General features: G+C 50.7%; 2 protein-coding genes across 7 annotated transcripts in view; one reads left to right on the top strand and one right to left on the bottom strand.

Annotated features, from left to right (window-relative positions):
• Positions 1 to 3273: 3273 nt before the first annotated feature.
• GMFG (glia maturation factor gamma) lies at positions 3274 to 11993 on the bottom strand. 6 transcript variants are annotated; one of them, XM_036345690.1, is made up of 8 exons: positions 11671 to 11993; positions 8343 to 8410; positions 7814 to 7910; positions 7645 to 7694; positions 6816 to 6865; positions 4147 to 4229; positions 3609 to 3682; positions 3274 to 3463 (listed from the first exon to the last, which is right to left on the bottom strand). In XM_036345690.1, exons 2-8 carry the CDS (start codon positions 8343 to 8345, stop codon positions 3392 to 3394), a joined length of 429 nt encoding a protein of 142 aa, XP_036201583.1. In that variant the 5' UTR covers positions 8346 to 8410; positions 11671 to 11993; the 3' UTR covers positions 3274 to 3391. The 6 variants fall into 6 exon arrangements, with proteins under 6 accessions (XP_036201583.1, XP_036201581.1, XP_036201582.1 ...); XM_036345688.1 differs by lacking the exon at positions 11671 to 11993 and adding an exon at positions 11512 to 11529 and having other exon boundaries at positions 8318 to 8410; XM_036345689.1 differs by lacking the exon at positions 11671 to 11993 and adding an exon at positions 9225 to 9359.
• A 399-nt stretch (positions 11994 to 12392) lies between these two features.
• Positions 12393 to 13527, top strand: part of SAMD4B (sterile alpha motif domain containing 4B) — a 44401-nt gene continuing 43266 nt past the window's right edge. The window contains exon 1 of the mRNA XM_036345681.1: positions 12393 to 12475. The gene's annotated coding sequence lies outside the window, so the exon portion shown is untranslated. The remainder of the gene's footprint in view (positions 12476 to 13527) is intronic.

Below are 13527 nucleotides of genomic sequence, written 5' to 3'. Positions count from 1 at the left end.
AAATCAACCAAAAAAATGAGTTTGCGTGTCACCTCTGACACACGTGTCATAGGTTCACCATCACTGTCCTATCCTGAGGTCATTAGAAGGGAAGGGGTATAAGCCAGTGGCTAGGGCAGGGGTGGGCAAACTTTTTGACTCGAGGGCCACAATGGGTTCTTAAACTGGACCGGAGGGCCGGAACAAAAGCATGGATGGAGTGTTTGTGTGAACTAATATAAATTCAAAGTAAACATCATTACATAAAAGGGTACGGTCTTTTTTTTCAATAGTTTTATTCATTTCAAACAGGCCGGATCCGGCCCACGGGCCATAGTTTGCCCACGGCTGGGCTAGGGTGTACCCTTAAGGTCAGGAGGTATGAGTTGGCCTGAAAAAGAGGGTGAGGGGTAGAAGTACATAGTGTGATTATTTCCCTAGGGCCCTAATTCCTGCCCTAGACCAATCTACCCCCAATCCCCAAGCCCATCTCTAAGGCTCCACTCCAAAGCAAAAATCCCAGCCTTATCTAAGCAAAGCACCTGAATTCTAGGTCCCACACCCGAAGTCTAAGCCCCACCCTAAAGTATATAGTATGTATTAATATTTTTTCCTTTTTTTAATTTTTTTAGTTGATTTCAGAGAAAGGAAGGGAGAGGAAGAGAAACATCAATGATGAAAATCATTGATTAGCTGCCTCCTGCACACCCGCAACCCAGGCATGTGCCCTGACTGGGAATTGAACCCTGACCTCCTGGTACTAGTGGGGCCAGACTTCTTTAACTGTATCCCTGCAACAAGTCTGAGCCCCACTCCACAGCCAAAGCCCTACTCCTCCATCTTAGGCTCCACCCCATAAGCAGCTAGTGGTTAGCCTGGATACTGGTCCCTCAGACCTAGTCTAGGTCCTCCATTCTCAGCTCTACCTAAAATCCAGTCTCCACCTCTCCAATCTAAGCCCTGCTTATATTCTATGTTAGCTCGGAGAAGTGCCTAGGAAAGCCTATGGCCAGGATTCAAAAATTAGGGAGCCTGCCTGGCCAGCGTAGCTCAGTGGTTGAGCATCGACCCATGAACCAGCAGGTCACGGTTGGATTCCCAGTCAGGGCACATGCCTGGGTTGCAGGCTCAATCCCCAGTACGGGGGTGCAGGAGGCAGCCAATGGATGATTCTCTCTCATCATTGATGTTTCTCTCTCTCTCTCTCCCTTTCTCTTCCTGAAAATCAATAAAAACATTTTTTGAAAAATTGAAGGAACACACTGAAAAGGGATATGCTTTCTCTTTTAAGAGAGAGAGAGAGAGAGAGAGAGAGAGAACACTAACGAACTAAGGAGCCTGGATCTGTGGGAGCCTAGAGGGGAGGTTAGTGGAAAGAGGGGAGGCAGTCCCTGATTTGTATCGCCCTGGAAGGAGGGGCCCCAAACCCAAAGCCACCGGCCTCTGTGCTGATTTTTTATTAGATAGTGTATTCTTTTCTGGCTTCTCTGATTGTTCCTTCCATAATCCTTCTGGCCAAACCTACTCTGCATTGGGCTGCTCTTCAGAATCACTCTCTGATTGGTGCGTTTTCCAAACTCCTTGCTTCTGATTGGGTAATTCCTTGTACATGCCTCTATCTAACTAGATGGTTTGCAATAATAAGCTTGGACTATTGGGGACGAAGAGGGACAAGTGGGAGGGAAGGGAGGAGGAGAAAGAGGGGGAGATGGCCCACCTAAGAAAGTGAGTGGCCAATTGGCCACAGAATAGCCTTGGGTTAAAGTTCTAACTATAGAATCCTAGGTGTGGAACTTCAGGCAACCATTTTTAGTTTCTGTGCCTGTTTCTTCATCTGTAAATTGGGGATAATGTACCTTCTTCATGGGACATTGTAAGAATTAAATGAGTTAATAATATCTATAAAGTGCTTATAGAAGTACTAGCACATAGGAAGCCCTCAGTCAGAGGATTAGCTATTATTAATTCGAACATGTAAGTGCACAACCTTGAACTACTCCTTTTGCCTCTCTGACCTCTGCAGGCCAGGGAATTGCTTGACCTCTTAATTGAATGACTTCTCCTATCGCCAGCCCTCCTCCTCTTCCATCTCTAGCCATCAGGGACTCAGGCTGTGATTAGAGGGAGGGGTAGAGACGTGCCTGGCAGAAAGATGAGATAGGGCACCAGGACAAGTGTCAGAGGAAAGGAGCTCATCACACCCTAACCTTCCTCTCACCCCCTTCCCCCACAGAAAAGTGAGGGCAAGGGTATTTCTTTATGTAGAGTGATTGATTGTATGCTGAATCCCTCAAGCAAGGCCTTGTCCTGCTTGGGAATAAGGGGGCAAGGGATGGACAAAGTGAGGTGGTGAGGGGATGGTATATTCTGGCTGGGAAGAATGGGGAAGAGTTGGAGCTGGGGAGGGGCAGCCCAGGCCCTAGGTCACAATGCCATTGTTACCATGGCAACAGCCACCTCTATAGGGAACCTGGAAAGGAGTGGAGGAGGGAGCCAGGTCCCTGAATCTGGGGACATAGAGAAGAACTGAGACATGAAGGAGAAGCACTGAGACAGAAAGAGTGATTTATAACTATGAAGATCTGCCTGTCTTGGAATTTTCAGAGCCTAGTACACTGTTGGTTCTCAATAAATGTCCCTCAGAGACAGAAACAAAGAGTCTGAGGGAGTCAAATGCCCAAGGACGCCAAAAGAAAGAAGAATCTCCAGACAGGGACGAATAGGATGTCCCTTTCCTGCCCCCTCAACACCATACCCATTAGCGGTCCACTAAGGATCCTGGATCTTCTTTGCCTTCCCCAGCACTGGAACCTCTAGGTCTACCCAACCACACAAACAACCCACCCCAAGAACTCCCAAGCCCCTGAACAATTATGTTTGATCTTTCAACAACTTTCTGCATTTAAATTCTTCCTGACTGAGGCCTCACTGAGAAAAGTAGTATTCAGCGTAAGCTAATGCCTGCTAACCCCTAGAGCTGGGAAGGGAAGGAAAGGGAGGAGGGGAAACGGACAATCTCCTTTACTCTCAGGGACCCAGGTATTCTTAATCCCCTCCGGAGTGGCTCCTTCATGGATTCAAATATTCCCCCAATTCCTCCAGGAGACCGGGCCGCCTCCATACTTCCTAGGAAACCCCACAGGCTTCTTTCAGAGAAGCAGGTATCCTCCTTTCCTCCCGGAATTCAGCGGACATCCACTTGGTCTGCCTGCCCTCTGACGGCCTGAGGTGGTACTGCAGGGACTGTCAGCCGGCGCCCGCAATGAGAAACAGAAACTGAGCCAGAACGCAGGATCTCTGAGTTCTTGCCGTTTAATTTCTTCGGGGTCTCGGATGTTCAGGTCCTAGGGGTCTGAATCCCCAGTTCCTTTGGGGACTCAGACATCAGGAATTCAGATCCCCAACCCAGAGGTCAACGAAAGAAAGACAACTTCTCTTGGAGCCAGGCCTCGGTGAGGTCATCAGTGGTGCGGATTTCAAACACCTGGGCAGGGAGAGGTCTCAATATCACGACCCATTCAGGAACTGAGAGAGCAAGGCTCCAGCCCCTTCCTCCCTCAGACCCAGGAGGCTAGACTCCCTGACCCCTCCTCCCTAACACTCTGGGATCCTCGGCCCCAGGCCCAGACCTTTGTGAGCTCTGCAGTCTGCACCAGTCTGTTTTTACTCCCTGCATACATCATCTGTTGTTCGGGCTTGCAGCCTGCATGGAAAAGGGAGAAGGAAACATAACTGGGGGATCCTGGGGTATTCACTAAGGGGCCAGTAATCTCCTGCACGCCCTGGAGTTTTCTAAGGGTCCTAGGAGCTGTTCTAAGGAGTCCCAGTTTTCATTTTTGTCTAGGGGCTTGAAGTTATTCTGAGGGTCCTTGGAGATGGGACCCTCAGAATAACTCCCAGACAGGAGTTTCTAGGTTAAAAAAAGAAAAAAGGATTACTTACACATCTTGGGACTGAGGAGGATGGGTTGGGATCATGAGAAATCTAAGCCCCCAACTTCCATGCACTGCCCTCCCAGTACTCACCAAGTCACACACACACACACACACACACACACACACACGCACGCACACACACACACACACACCTGCACTCTCAAACACTATCTTACACACCCCACACAGAATCTAAGACCCTATTCTCAGGATGGGTAGAGCTGAGTCTCACCCACAGGGCTGGAGAAGATGAAACACAAGGGGTAGGACACTCGGCCATCTTCGTGCACATACTTGTAGCTGTAAACCACGAACCTACACCAGTGAAAAGGAATTCAAATTCAGGACTTCAAAGCCGATTACCTAAGTCTACAACCTTGAAATCTTGCATGAGCCTGAGAACCTAAGGTTAACAACTGAGACTGAAGGTACTGGCCTCAAACACAATAAATGATTAAAAATAACGATAATAGTAAGTGCTAAATAGAACTACCATATGATCCAGCAATTCCACTTCTGAGTATTTATGCAAAGAAAATGAAACACAAATTTGAAAAGATATATGCACCCCATGTCCATCACAGCATTATTTACAATAGCAAAATATGGAAACAAACTAAATGTCCATCGATGAATAAATGGATAAAGGAGATGTGGTTTATACATACAATGGAATACTATTCAGCCATTAAAAAGAAAGGAAATCCTGCCATTTGTGACAACATGGATGAAACATTGAGACATTATGCTAAGTAAAATAAGTCAGACAAAGACAAATACTGTTATGATCTCACATTTGGAATTAAAAAAAATAAACAAAAAATCAAGTTCATAGATACAGAGAACAGATTGGTGGTTGCCAGAGGGAGGGGGTTGGTGGTGGGCAAAATGGGTGAGGGGGGTCAAAAGGTACAAACTTCCAGTTATAAAATAATAAGTCATGGGGATCTAATGTACAACATGGTGACTATCTATATATATAAACGGCTAATATGCAAAGTGTCCCCTAGGGAGTTCAACCTGGAGTTCGATGGCTCGCTATGACGTGAGCTGACCACCAGGGGGCAGTGTGGAACAAAGGAAGGCCCTGGCTGGCAGCTGGAAGGCCCCAATCGGCCCTGATTGCCAGCCAGGCCTAGGGAACCTACCCATACACAGATTTCATGTACTGGGCCTCTAGTAATTAATAATACCATATTACATATTTGAAAGTTGCTAAGAGAGTAAATCTTAAAAGTCCTCATCACAAGAAAAAACATGTTTTTGTAACTATGTGTGGTGACAGATGTTAACTAAATTTATTGTGCTGATCATTTCACTATATATACAAATATCAAATCACATTGTACACCTGAAACAGTAATGACATATACAGTAATGTCATATGTCAAATAGACCTCAATGAAAACATTTTAAAAAGAAAAACATAATGGCTTAAAAAAATAGTCAGTGCTGCCCTGGCGAGTGTTGCTAAGTGGTTAGACTGCTGGCCCGCACACCAAAGGTTCATGAGTTCAATTCCTGGTCAAGGGCACATACTTGGGTTGCAGGTTCAATCTGGGCCCCAGTTCAGGCACCTGCAGAAGGCAACTAATCAATGCGTCTCTCTCACATTGATGTTTCTCTCTCTCTCTCTCAGTCTTTCTCTCTCTCACCTTCTCTCCCTCCCTTCCACTCTCTCTAAAAGTCAATGGAAAAATATCCTTAGGTGAGAATTAACAAAACAAAACAAAAAGTCAGTGCTTATTAACTCACAACAACCTTATGAAGAAGTTGCTATTTTATCCCTATACTACAGATGGGATAATTGAGGCCCAGAGAGGTGAAGTCACTTGCCCAAAGGTCTATGGGTACATTTGAACCTAGACTATAAATGCTCAACCACTATGTGATACTGTCCACTTGGGGCTGAGACCAGGCCTGCCTACATAATTTGCCACGCTCAGTGCTAACTGAAAATTGGGGGCCCTTGTTCAAAAGACAAGAGAAAAACTTCTTCCTTTCTTCTGCAAGCTTTGCTGTCTTGGACATGGGAACACTTGAAAGGGGAGTGCAGATGCTTACAGGCACACTCTGGAACTTTCATTCAGGAGCAGGAGGTGTCTGACCCTAACCCTCCTGGAATCTGCACTCAGGCCCCCTGCCAGGACATCACTGGGTGGTGCAGGGAGTGGATAGAGAACCGGTCCAGGGCTGAAGGTGGCACTGCCCCAAGCCCTAGCACATGCTCTATTGTCTCAGAAGACTTCATAAAAAAACACAAATTCAAAGATAAAACTATAAAGGATTTCTAGACAGCAGGCAGCCGCAGAGCATTACCTCCCACATTCGAGGCTGCCTTCCGGATATGGGGCCCTTTGGGACTACACTTGTCAGACACCCAGGAGCTGGTTCTGGCTGGGGTGGAGGCTCAAAATCCTCAGGCACACAAAATTCACCTCAGGGGAGAGGGAAATCTAAACAGACCGGTTACCATAGAAGTGTCAAAGTGTTCCTCCACTCACAAAAAGCACCAGACTTACGTGGCTTCACACAAGCTCTTCCCCAATTGTTAAATGTCAAATAATTTATTTGTTACCAGAAATATTCTGCAGCATTACAGAGGAAGGACATTTTCTTTCTTTTTATTTAATGAAGCGAGAGCAATGTTAAGGCCGAAACCTATCAAGGTTTGTATTTTTAAAAAAGCAAGCTCTAATTTCACATATGATTATCAATGTAAAATTCTGCAACAAAATATTAGTATACTGTACACAAAGTCCTAGGATAAGAACTCTTGGCCTCAAACACAGAGATCCCAAGCTGGTGATAGGACTGGAGCCCAAGCAGCCCCCTCAGTCTCCACCCCCTTCATCACCATCTCCCCATGGCCTGGCCCTCCTGTTCCTTCCCCCAGGATACCTTGGCTGTCTTTCTGGCAACTCCATTTTTAGTTCCTCTGGAGAAATGTTCTGGGGGAGGAGGGAAAAAACAGAAGAAAATATTGCCATTAAACAAGTATTTATTATGTGCCAAGATACTGGTCTAATTAACACACATGGACTAATTCATTGAGCTCTTCCATAACTCTGTGGGGTAGGTCCTATTATTATCCCTACTTTACAGGTGAGCAAGCTGAGGCCCAGAGGTGTTAAGACACTGGCCCTAGATTGCACAGCAACTCTGAGCAGAGGAGTTCAAATATGAATCTGGGTTTAAATCATAACCACTTTACTATACCTCCTTTCAGACCAGAGGGAGCCCAACTCCTAGCCAATCCCCCTCCCCTGTCAAACAGCCCAGGCTCAGTCTCCATAGGCACCCCCCTAAATCCTTACCACAACACTATGAAGTAAGCCCTATTATCATTCCCATGTTATAGATAAAGACAGTGAGGCCAAGAGAGGGTAAGGTTATATATTATAAAGGATGTCTGCTAACTTTTTATTAACTTATCTGGAAATTCTTTAATTTAAGTGCCAATAAAGTATTATCATTTTATTGAGCACTATGTACCAGGCTTTCTAAACCCATTACAAAGATTAAATCATTGAATCCACAAACAACCCCATGAGGTCGGTGCTGTTATCTCCATTTCATAGATGAGGAAGCAGAGACCCATACAGTCTCTTGCCTAAGATCACATCTGAGCGGGGACTTGACCTCCAGGTCTTTCTGGCCCCCAATGCCAGACCCTTGGGTCTCCCAGCCCCACCCACTTCTGGGAGGTCCCATCCACCCAGCCCCTCACCTGAAATTCTTCCTCCAGCACCACCATCTGCCGGTCTTTGTCCACCTTCACTAGGGAGGGATGGCACACAGGGTTTAGTGAGGCACCCCTTCTAATTCAGTGACTCTAGCCCAGCCCTCGTCGTATGTCCCCACCTCCCTCCCATCCTTCCAGGGAAAAGGACACTCACTTATTATGGCTGCATTATCTGTCTCTTTTCGAAAGCGAAATTTCCTCAGCTTTTCCTTTAGCTCTGGGTCCACCTCGCACACCACCAGGGAGTCCGACTGCAGCAGAGCCCAAAAAGCGCTGAGCAGGCCTCGCCTCAGTCCCTGGCCCCTGCCCCCTGCCCAAGCCTCAGTGCCTCTATCTAATAACGAAGAGGAATGCTCTGACAGCCCATATGAGGCCTTCATAACATGAGGAAAGGCACCTTTTCCCCAGGCAGACGCTGCCCCTCACCAGGGCACATACTTGGATTGTAGAGCAGAGGCCAAATTCCAGCCCTCCAGCAGGTATCCTTGGGCAAAACTCAAGGAAACCTCGAGATCTACTTACCTGGGGCTAAACCAGGAACCACCATCTCTCTTTCCCCAGCCTGGTCCTTTGCCACAGTGGGGGTCCCCTTCCCAGCCCCTTTTCTCCAACACACAGCCTGACCTTCACCCAGGCATCCTCCCAGCCCCAGACCCACCCCAAACGACCCCTGGCCCCCTGACCATGACTTTTCTGTCCACAGGCCTCTTCTTTTCTCAGTTCCGCTGTCTTCTAGGGGTGGGGACGAGGGCTGGGGAAAGAAGGGGGGCAGGGTGTGGGGTAGGGGAAAGGTTTCATACAACACCACATCCTGTTTATGCCCATTCTGGGACAACTGCTGCAGAAGGCTCCTCCCCCTCCTTCCTTCCCCTAATCTGCCAGGACCTCCGAGCCTTTGAAATCACCTAGACTGGGGTTCAAATGCTGCCTTGCTATGTGACCATCACTAAGGAACTTCACCCTCTGACTCAGGATTATTGTGAGGAAAAAATAGCTTCACATGTCTCCAGGCATGGTGGACATTCTCCCACACAAAAGATGATAATGAGCTCTTTATCTCCTCCCCTCCTCCAGGAAGCCTTCCTGGATTTCCTCCCACTTAGAGTATTTTAACTCGAGCTGAAAAGGGGAGCTGCTAGTCAGACTGTCACCTACTATGTTGATGGGGAAATGGAGAGGACACAGGAGACACCATAGCAGCAGAGTAATGATGAATTTCTTCCTGAAGTTATTCAGCCTCACAGGCTTTATAATGGCCCCTACAACAATGGTGTTCAATCTTGTCAGACTAGGACCCCTTTTTTATTAAGTGTTTTGTATTGCTTCCTGTCTCATCCTGAAATGAAATTCCTGGATAATGTACCCTACTTACACACATACATTTTTTTTAAAAATCAATATAATGCTCTGTCATATAAAGGAGAAATGAAAAAGTAATTTATAGGAAAGCCCTATGCATTTCAGTAAGGAAATACAAGCAAACAAAAGAGAATTTTTGCAGATCCCAGCCCCATAATGGCTGCTTCCCTCCATAGTAGGGGACAAGCCTTTCTATTCCCCACTACCTCACAGTGGATCCCACGCCTTCATCCACTTAAGGGCATCACTGCAGCTATCCCCCGTCTCCCAGCATCATCATATTCCCATCTCTCCTGGATCTGTCCCTCAGATAGGCAGTGTTACTTCTTCCATCTTAAAAACTATAAACCCTATCTCCTGCCCAGCCACTGCCCATTCGTTTCCTTCCCTTTTCAGCAAAACTTCTTGAAACATTGTTTACGCTTGCTATTTGCAGTTTCTCTTCCCAATTTTCCCTTCTAGTCTCTCCCAGCAGACTCTCACTCCCGTCCGTCTCCCCTGACAGGGCCACCAATGACCTGTATGGTGCTAGACCTCATGGTCAATTCTCATTCTTCATCTGACACCATCATCGCGCCCTGCACTCTGGGCTTTTTTCACTTGGCTTTCAGGGTACCACCCTCCCCAGGTTTCCCTCCGACTCCCGTCTGCTCCTCCTCCTGACAGTGGAGTGCCCCCTTCTCTTTCCCATCTACCTTCCTCCCTTCCTGTTCTCCTCAGTCTCTTGCCTTTCAAAGAGGTTACCTTAATAATTTCTCCATCTGGGCATGCCCCCCACCTCTACCAGTGGTTCTCAACCTTCCTAATGCCGTGACCCTTTAATACAGTTCCTCATGTTGTGGTGACCCCCAACCATAAAATTATTTTCGTTGCTACTTCATAACTGTACTTTTCCTATTGTTATGGATCATAATGTAAATATCTGATATGCAGGGGGTCGCGACCCACAGGTTGAGAACCGCTGCTCTAGACTCTTACATCCAGTGGCCAACCTGACATCTCCACCTGGACATCTTGGAGTCATCCTTGACCCTTCTCCTTCCTTTGACAACATACATTAGAACATGTCAGCTTAGACCTTCCAACTGCAACCAGAACCTGCCCACGTCTCCCCCTCCACAAACCATACCCTGGTCCTGCCACCTTCATCTTCTGCCTGAACACTTAAAGCAGAAAGGAGTGAAGCCCCCTTCTCCCCTCTGCACTGTTTCCCTACTCCCCTTTTCCCACACTCTAATCTTCACAGGATTACCAGCAGGATCCTTATAAAACCCAAGTCCGATGACATACTGCCTCTCTTAAAACCCTCCCATGGTGCTCATATTATTGGGGTAAAAGCAAAAGCCCTTACAGTAGCCTTTAGAACGAAATTAGCTGCCATCCCCTCTCCTCCATTACCTCTTGGACCCTGTCTTCCACTACTCTCCCGTGCTCACTGCAGCTACTACGCTAGCCTCTGTGATTCTGTGAATAATCCCGCCCCTGGGCCTTTGCCCTTGCCATTAACTCAGGAACCCTCTTTCCCTCATGGCTCACCCCTTAATTCCTTCAGATTCCTATTCAAATCCCATCTGATGAAAGAGGTCTTTCCTCATCTAAAAGAGCACTGGCCCCATTTCTCCATCCTGTCAGCTTGCTTTATTTCTCTCCATACACTTATCACCTAGTTACACTGTGTTTATATGTTTGTGCCCCACCTCCCAATCACGCAGGCTTCCTGAAGACAGCTATGTTTGTCTGCCTTGTTCATTGTTGAAATTCCAGTCAGTGCCTTAAGCAATGCATGGCACCTATTAGGTACAGAAGGAAGATTATGGAATGAGTAAATGAAGCAGCATGTATGCTGCACACTCTATCTGGTGTGAAAACTCTTGCTTCGGCGAAGGGGTCGTGGATGGGGTTTGTGCCATCAACCACCCTGGCTTGAAATGGCCTTTCCTCACAGCATCGTGATGCCACCTCTGGTTTTCCTCCTCTCTGCTGCTCCTTCTCAATCTTGGTTGATTTCTTTGCTCAAACCTTCCAGGTTCCGGTTTCCTCAGGGTTCTGTTGGGTCCTGGTCTCCATGCATCCTCCGCACCCTCCCCAGCCTAGGTCAGTAATTCCCACAGCTTCAATTACCCTCTTTGATGACCCTCAAATCTTGGTTTCCAGCCCCAATTTCTCTCTTAAGCTTCAGACACAGGAGCTGTGCAGTCTCCTGGACCCTGCTGCTGGGTGGCCCACACTGGGCTCAGAATCTTTACAGTCTTTTCTGGATCGCCTCCAGCCAGACGGCTTTATCTTAGATGTCTGCCTCCATCGCCTGCTGCAGCCACCCAGTCCCCCGCCAGCCAGTTCACTCGCCATCCTTCCGCGTACCTCCTCCCCTTCCCACAGCCTCGCCGTCCTGCAAACGCCCCTCTCCCATCCCTGCTGCTTCCCTGCACTCGTCCCCAGTTGTATTCCCTCCAATATAAGAGCCAGGGGCTTCTTTCCAAACCCCCAACTCACCATGACTCTTCCCAGCGCGTAGCGCCCAAAGGACAAGTCCAAATCCCCTCGTGGCCAGACGCCTGGCGGCAGCTCTCGCCCCAGCCCCCCTGCCTAGAACTCTACACTGCACCCCGACTGCACCCCCCGAGTTCCTCTAACAAGCCACGTCTCAGTCACCTGAGAGCCGTCTGTGCAGTTCACCCCGAGCCAGGGAAGCCTGTAGAATGAACCGACAGATTACAATAGCCGGAGCAACGACTCCCATTTATTGATGGCTGCCTCTGTACCCAGCACTGTGCATGCATGGCCTCTTCCGGTCCTGTTCTGCTTGAGAGAGAAGCAACAGGCTCAGAGAGGGGTGTGCTGAGAGAGCGGAGACTCCGGAAGCCCAGCGCCCACAGGGACGGTCGGGGGCACCGCCAGGCCAAGACGTCCGGCGGGGCGCGCCGCCGGGCGGGAGCGGCTTGGACGCCAGAATCAGGAATTGTGACTTCGCGCGAGGCCGCTGAGGTAGGCGGCACGGCACTGCCCCCTGCCGGCCGGGAGGCCCAGTGCGGGCTCTGCCGGGCCCGTCGCCCGTGGCAACGCCGCGCGCGCCCCGCCCCTTCCCCTCCCGTGGGCCGCCTGACGGTCAGCCTCCCGACCGACCAATCCCACGGAGCAAGAGGCGGGCCTCCCGGGCCTTGTCCAGCCCCCGGAGCTCCCCTCGCCGCCAGGACCCGGCCTTCCTCCGCGCTCACCGCCCGTTGGCGGGTGCGCGGTTCGTCACCGCGGCCTCTGCTAATGCCGGCGCGCGGCGGTTCCGCCGGGGCGGGACCAGGGGCGGTGACGCACGGCGCGGTGACGCAGCGCGACGGCGGCGGCGGCGGCGGCTGCGGTGGTCGGTGCGGGAGGAGGGAGGGGAGCTCGCGGGCTGGAGAGCGGGCGACGGCGGTGGCGGTGGCCTGAGGAGGCCCGAGCGGCGGCGGCGGCGGCCGAGGCGGTGAGTCGCGGGCAGGGTCGGGCGGCCGGGGGCCGCGGCGGGTCGGGGCGCGCGGGGCTCACCTCAGGGCGTCCCAGGCCGCGCGGGCGGCCCCGCCCCCTCAGGGACCCCGAGCCGCGGGTGGCTGCGGGCGCGGAGCGCGGGCCTGAAGGGTCGCGACCCCTGCGCGGAGCCCCCACCCCGGCCTCCGAATTGCTCCCACTGGCCGTTCGGAGCTTCCCCCCACATCCCCTCACATCCTCGGGATCGACCCCCACGTCCGCCACGGACGCCTCCTTGGAGGGCGGTCCCGGCGACCGCAGAGACCCCGACACTCCCCTCCCACCCCGTCCGCCGTCCCGGCTCTTCCCGGGGTCCCACCCCTCCATTCCCACAGGTTTCTCCGGAGACTGCCCTGGGTCTTGGAAATCGGCCTCAGAGAACCCGCTGTGGCCCCGAGGCCGCTGCCGGGTATCCAGCATGTGTACCCGAGGTCTCCTCCCTGCGAAACCCCGAAAATCTCCCCTCACAGTGTCCCTCAGATCCCCTCCAGACCTGGGCATTCCCGAAATCTCCCCCAAAGGCCGACTTCACCCGGCCTTCCCTCCCCCCGCCCCAGGAATTTACCCTCCCGCCTCCCCATCCAAGAAGTCGCTCAGAACCCCAAATCTCACAGCTGCCACCCCGACTCCTTCAGAGTGCCCAGATGTGCCCTGAAGATCTTCCTCAGTCTCTCACATCTATGGAGAACTCTCCTTCCACGTTCCAAAACCCTCTTCCAAACCCCTTTTGTGTATCCCAAATCTGTCCTAGTAATCCACACCAAATGTTCCAAAAATTTCCTTTAGAAGTTTCTTCAGCCCCCCCCCCCCATTACTTCAGGTGAACTTTCCCGCACCCTCACAAGCCCTGTACATCCTAAGGCCTCTCGGGACCCTCTGAGGTGCGGCTGCCCCGGGTCCCCTGCCTCACCCCGGGGGCCCCTGCCTCACCCCGAGGGCCCCTGCCTCACCCCGGGGTCCCCTGCCTCACCCCGGGGGCCTCTGCCTCACCCCGGGTCCCCTGCCTCACCC

The sequence above is a fragment of the Myotis myotis genome, unplaced genomic scaffold (genome assembly GCF_014108235.1).
Source record: "Myotis myotis isolate mMyoMyo1 unplaced genomic scaffold, mMyoMyo1.p scaffold_m19_p_19, whole genome shotgun sequence".
NCBI lineage: Eukaryota > Metazoa > Chordata > Mammalia > Chiroptera > Vespertilionidae > Myotis > Myotis myotis.
Note: the sequence above shows the minus strand (reverse complement) of the source record. Positions and strands in the feature narration are given on the sequence as shown.

Coding starts and splice junctions, on each gene's coding strand:
- GMFG (XM_036345688.1), bottom strand. Junction 7,911..8,317: donor GGGGCCAGGGGTCGTTTGGG/GTGGGTCTGGGG, acceptor GCTCTGCTGCAG/TCGGACTCCCTGGTGGTGTG. Junction 7,695..7,813: donor AGATAATGCAGCCATAATAA/GTGAGTGTCCTT, acceptor ATCCCTCCCTAG/TGAAGGTGGACAAAGACCGG.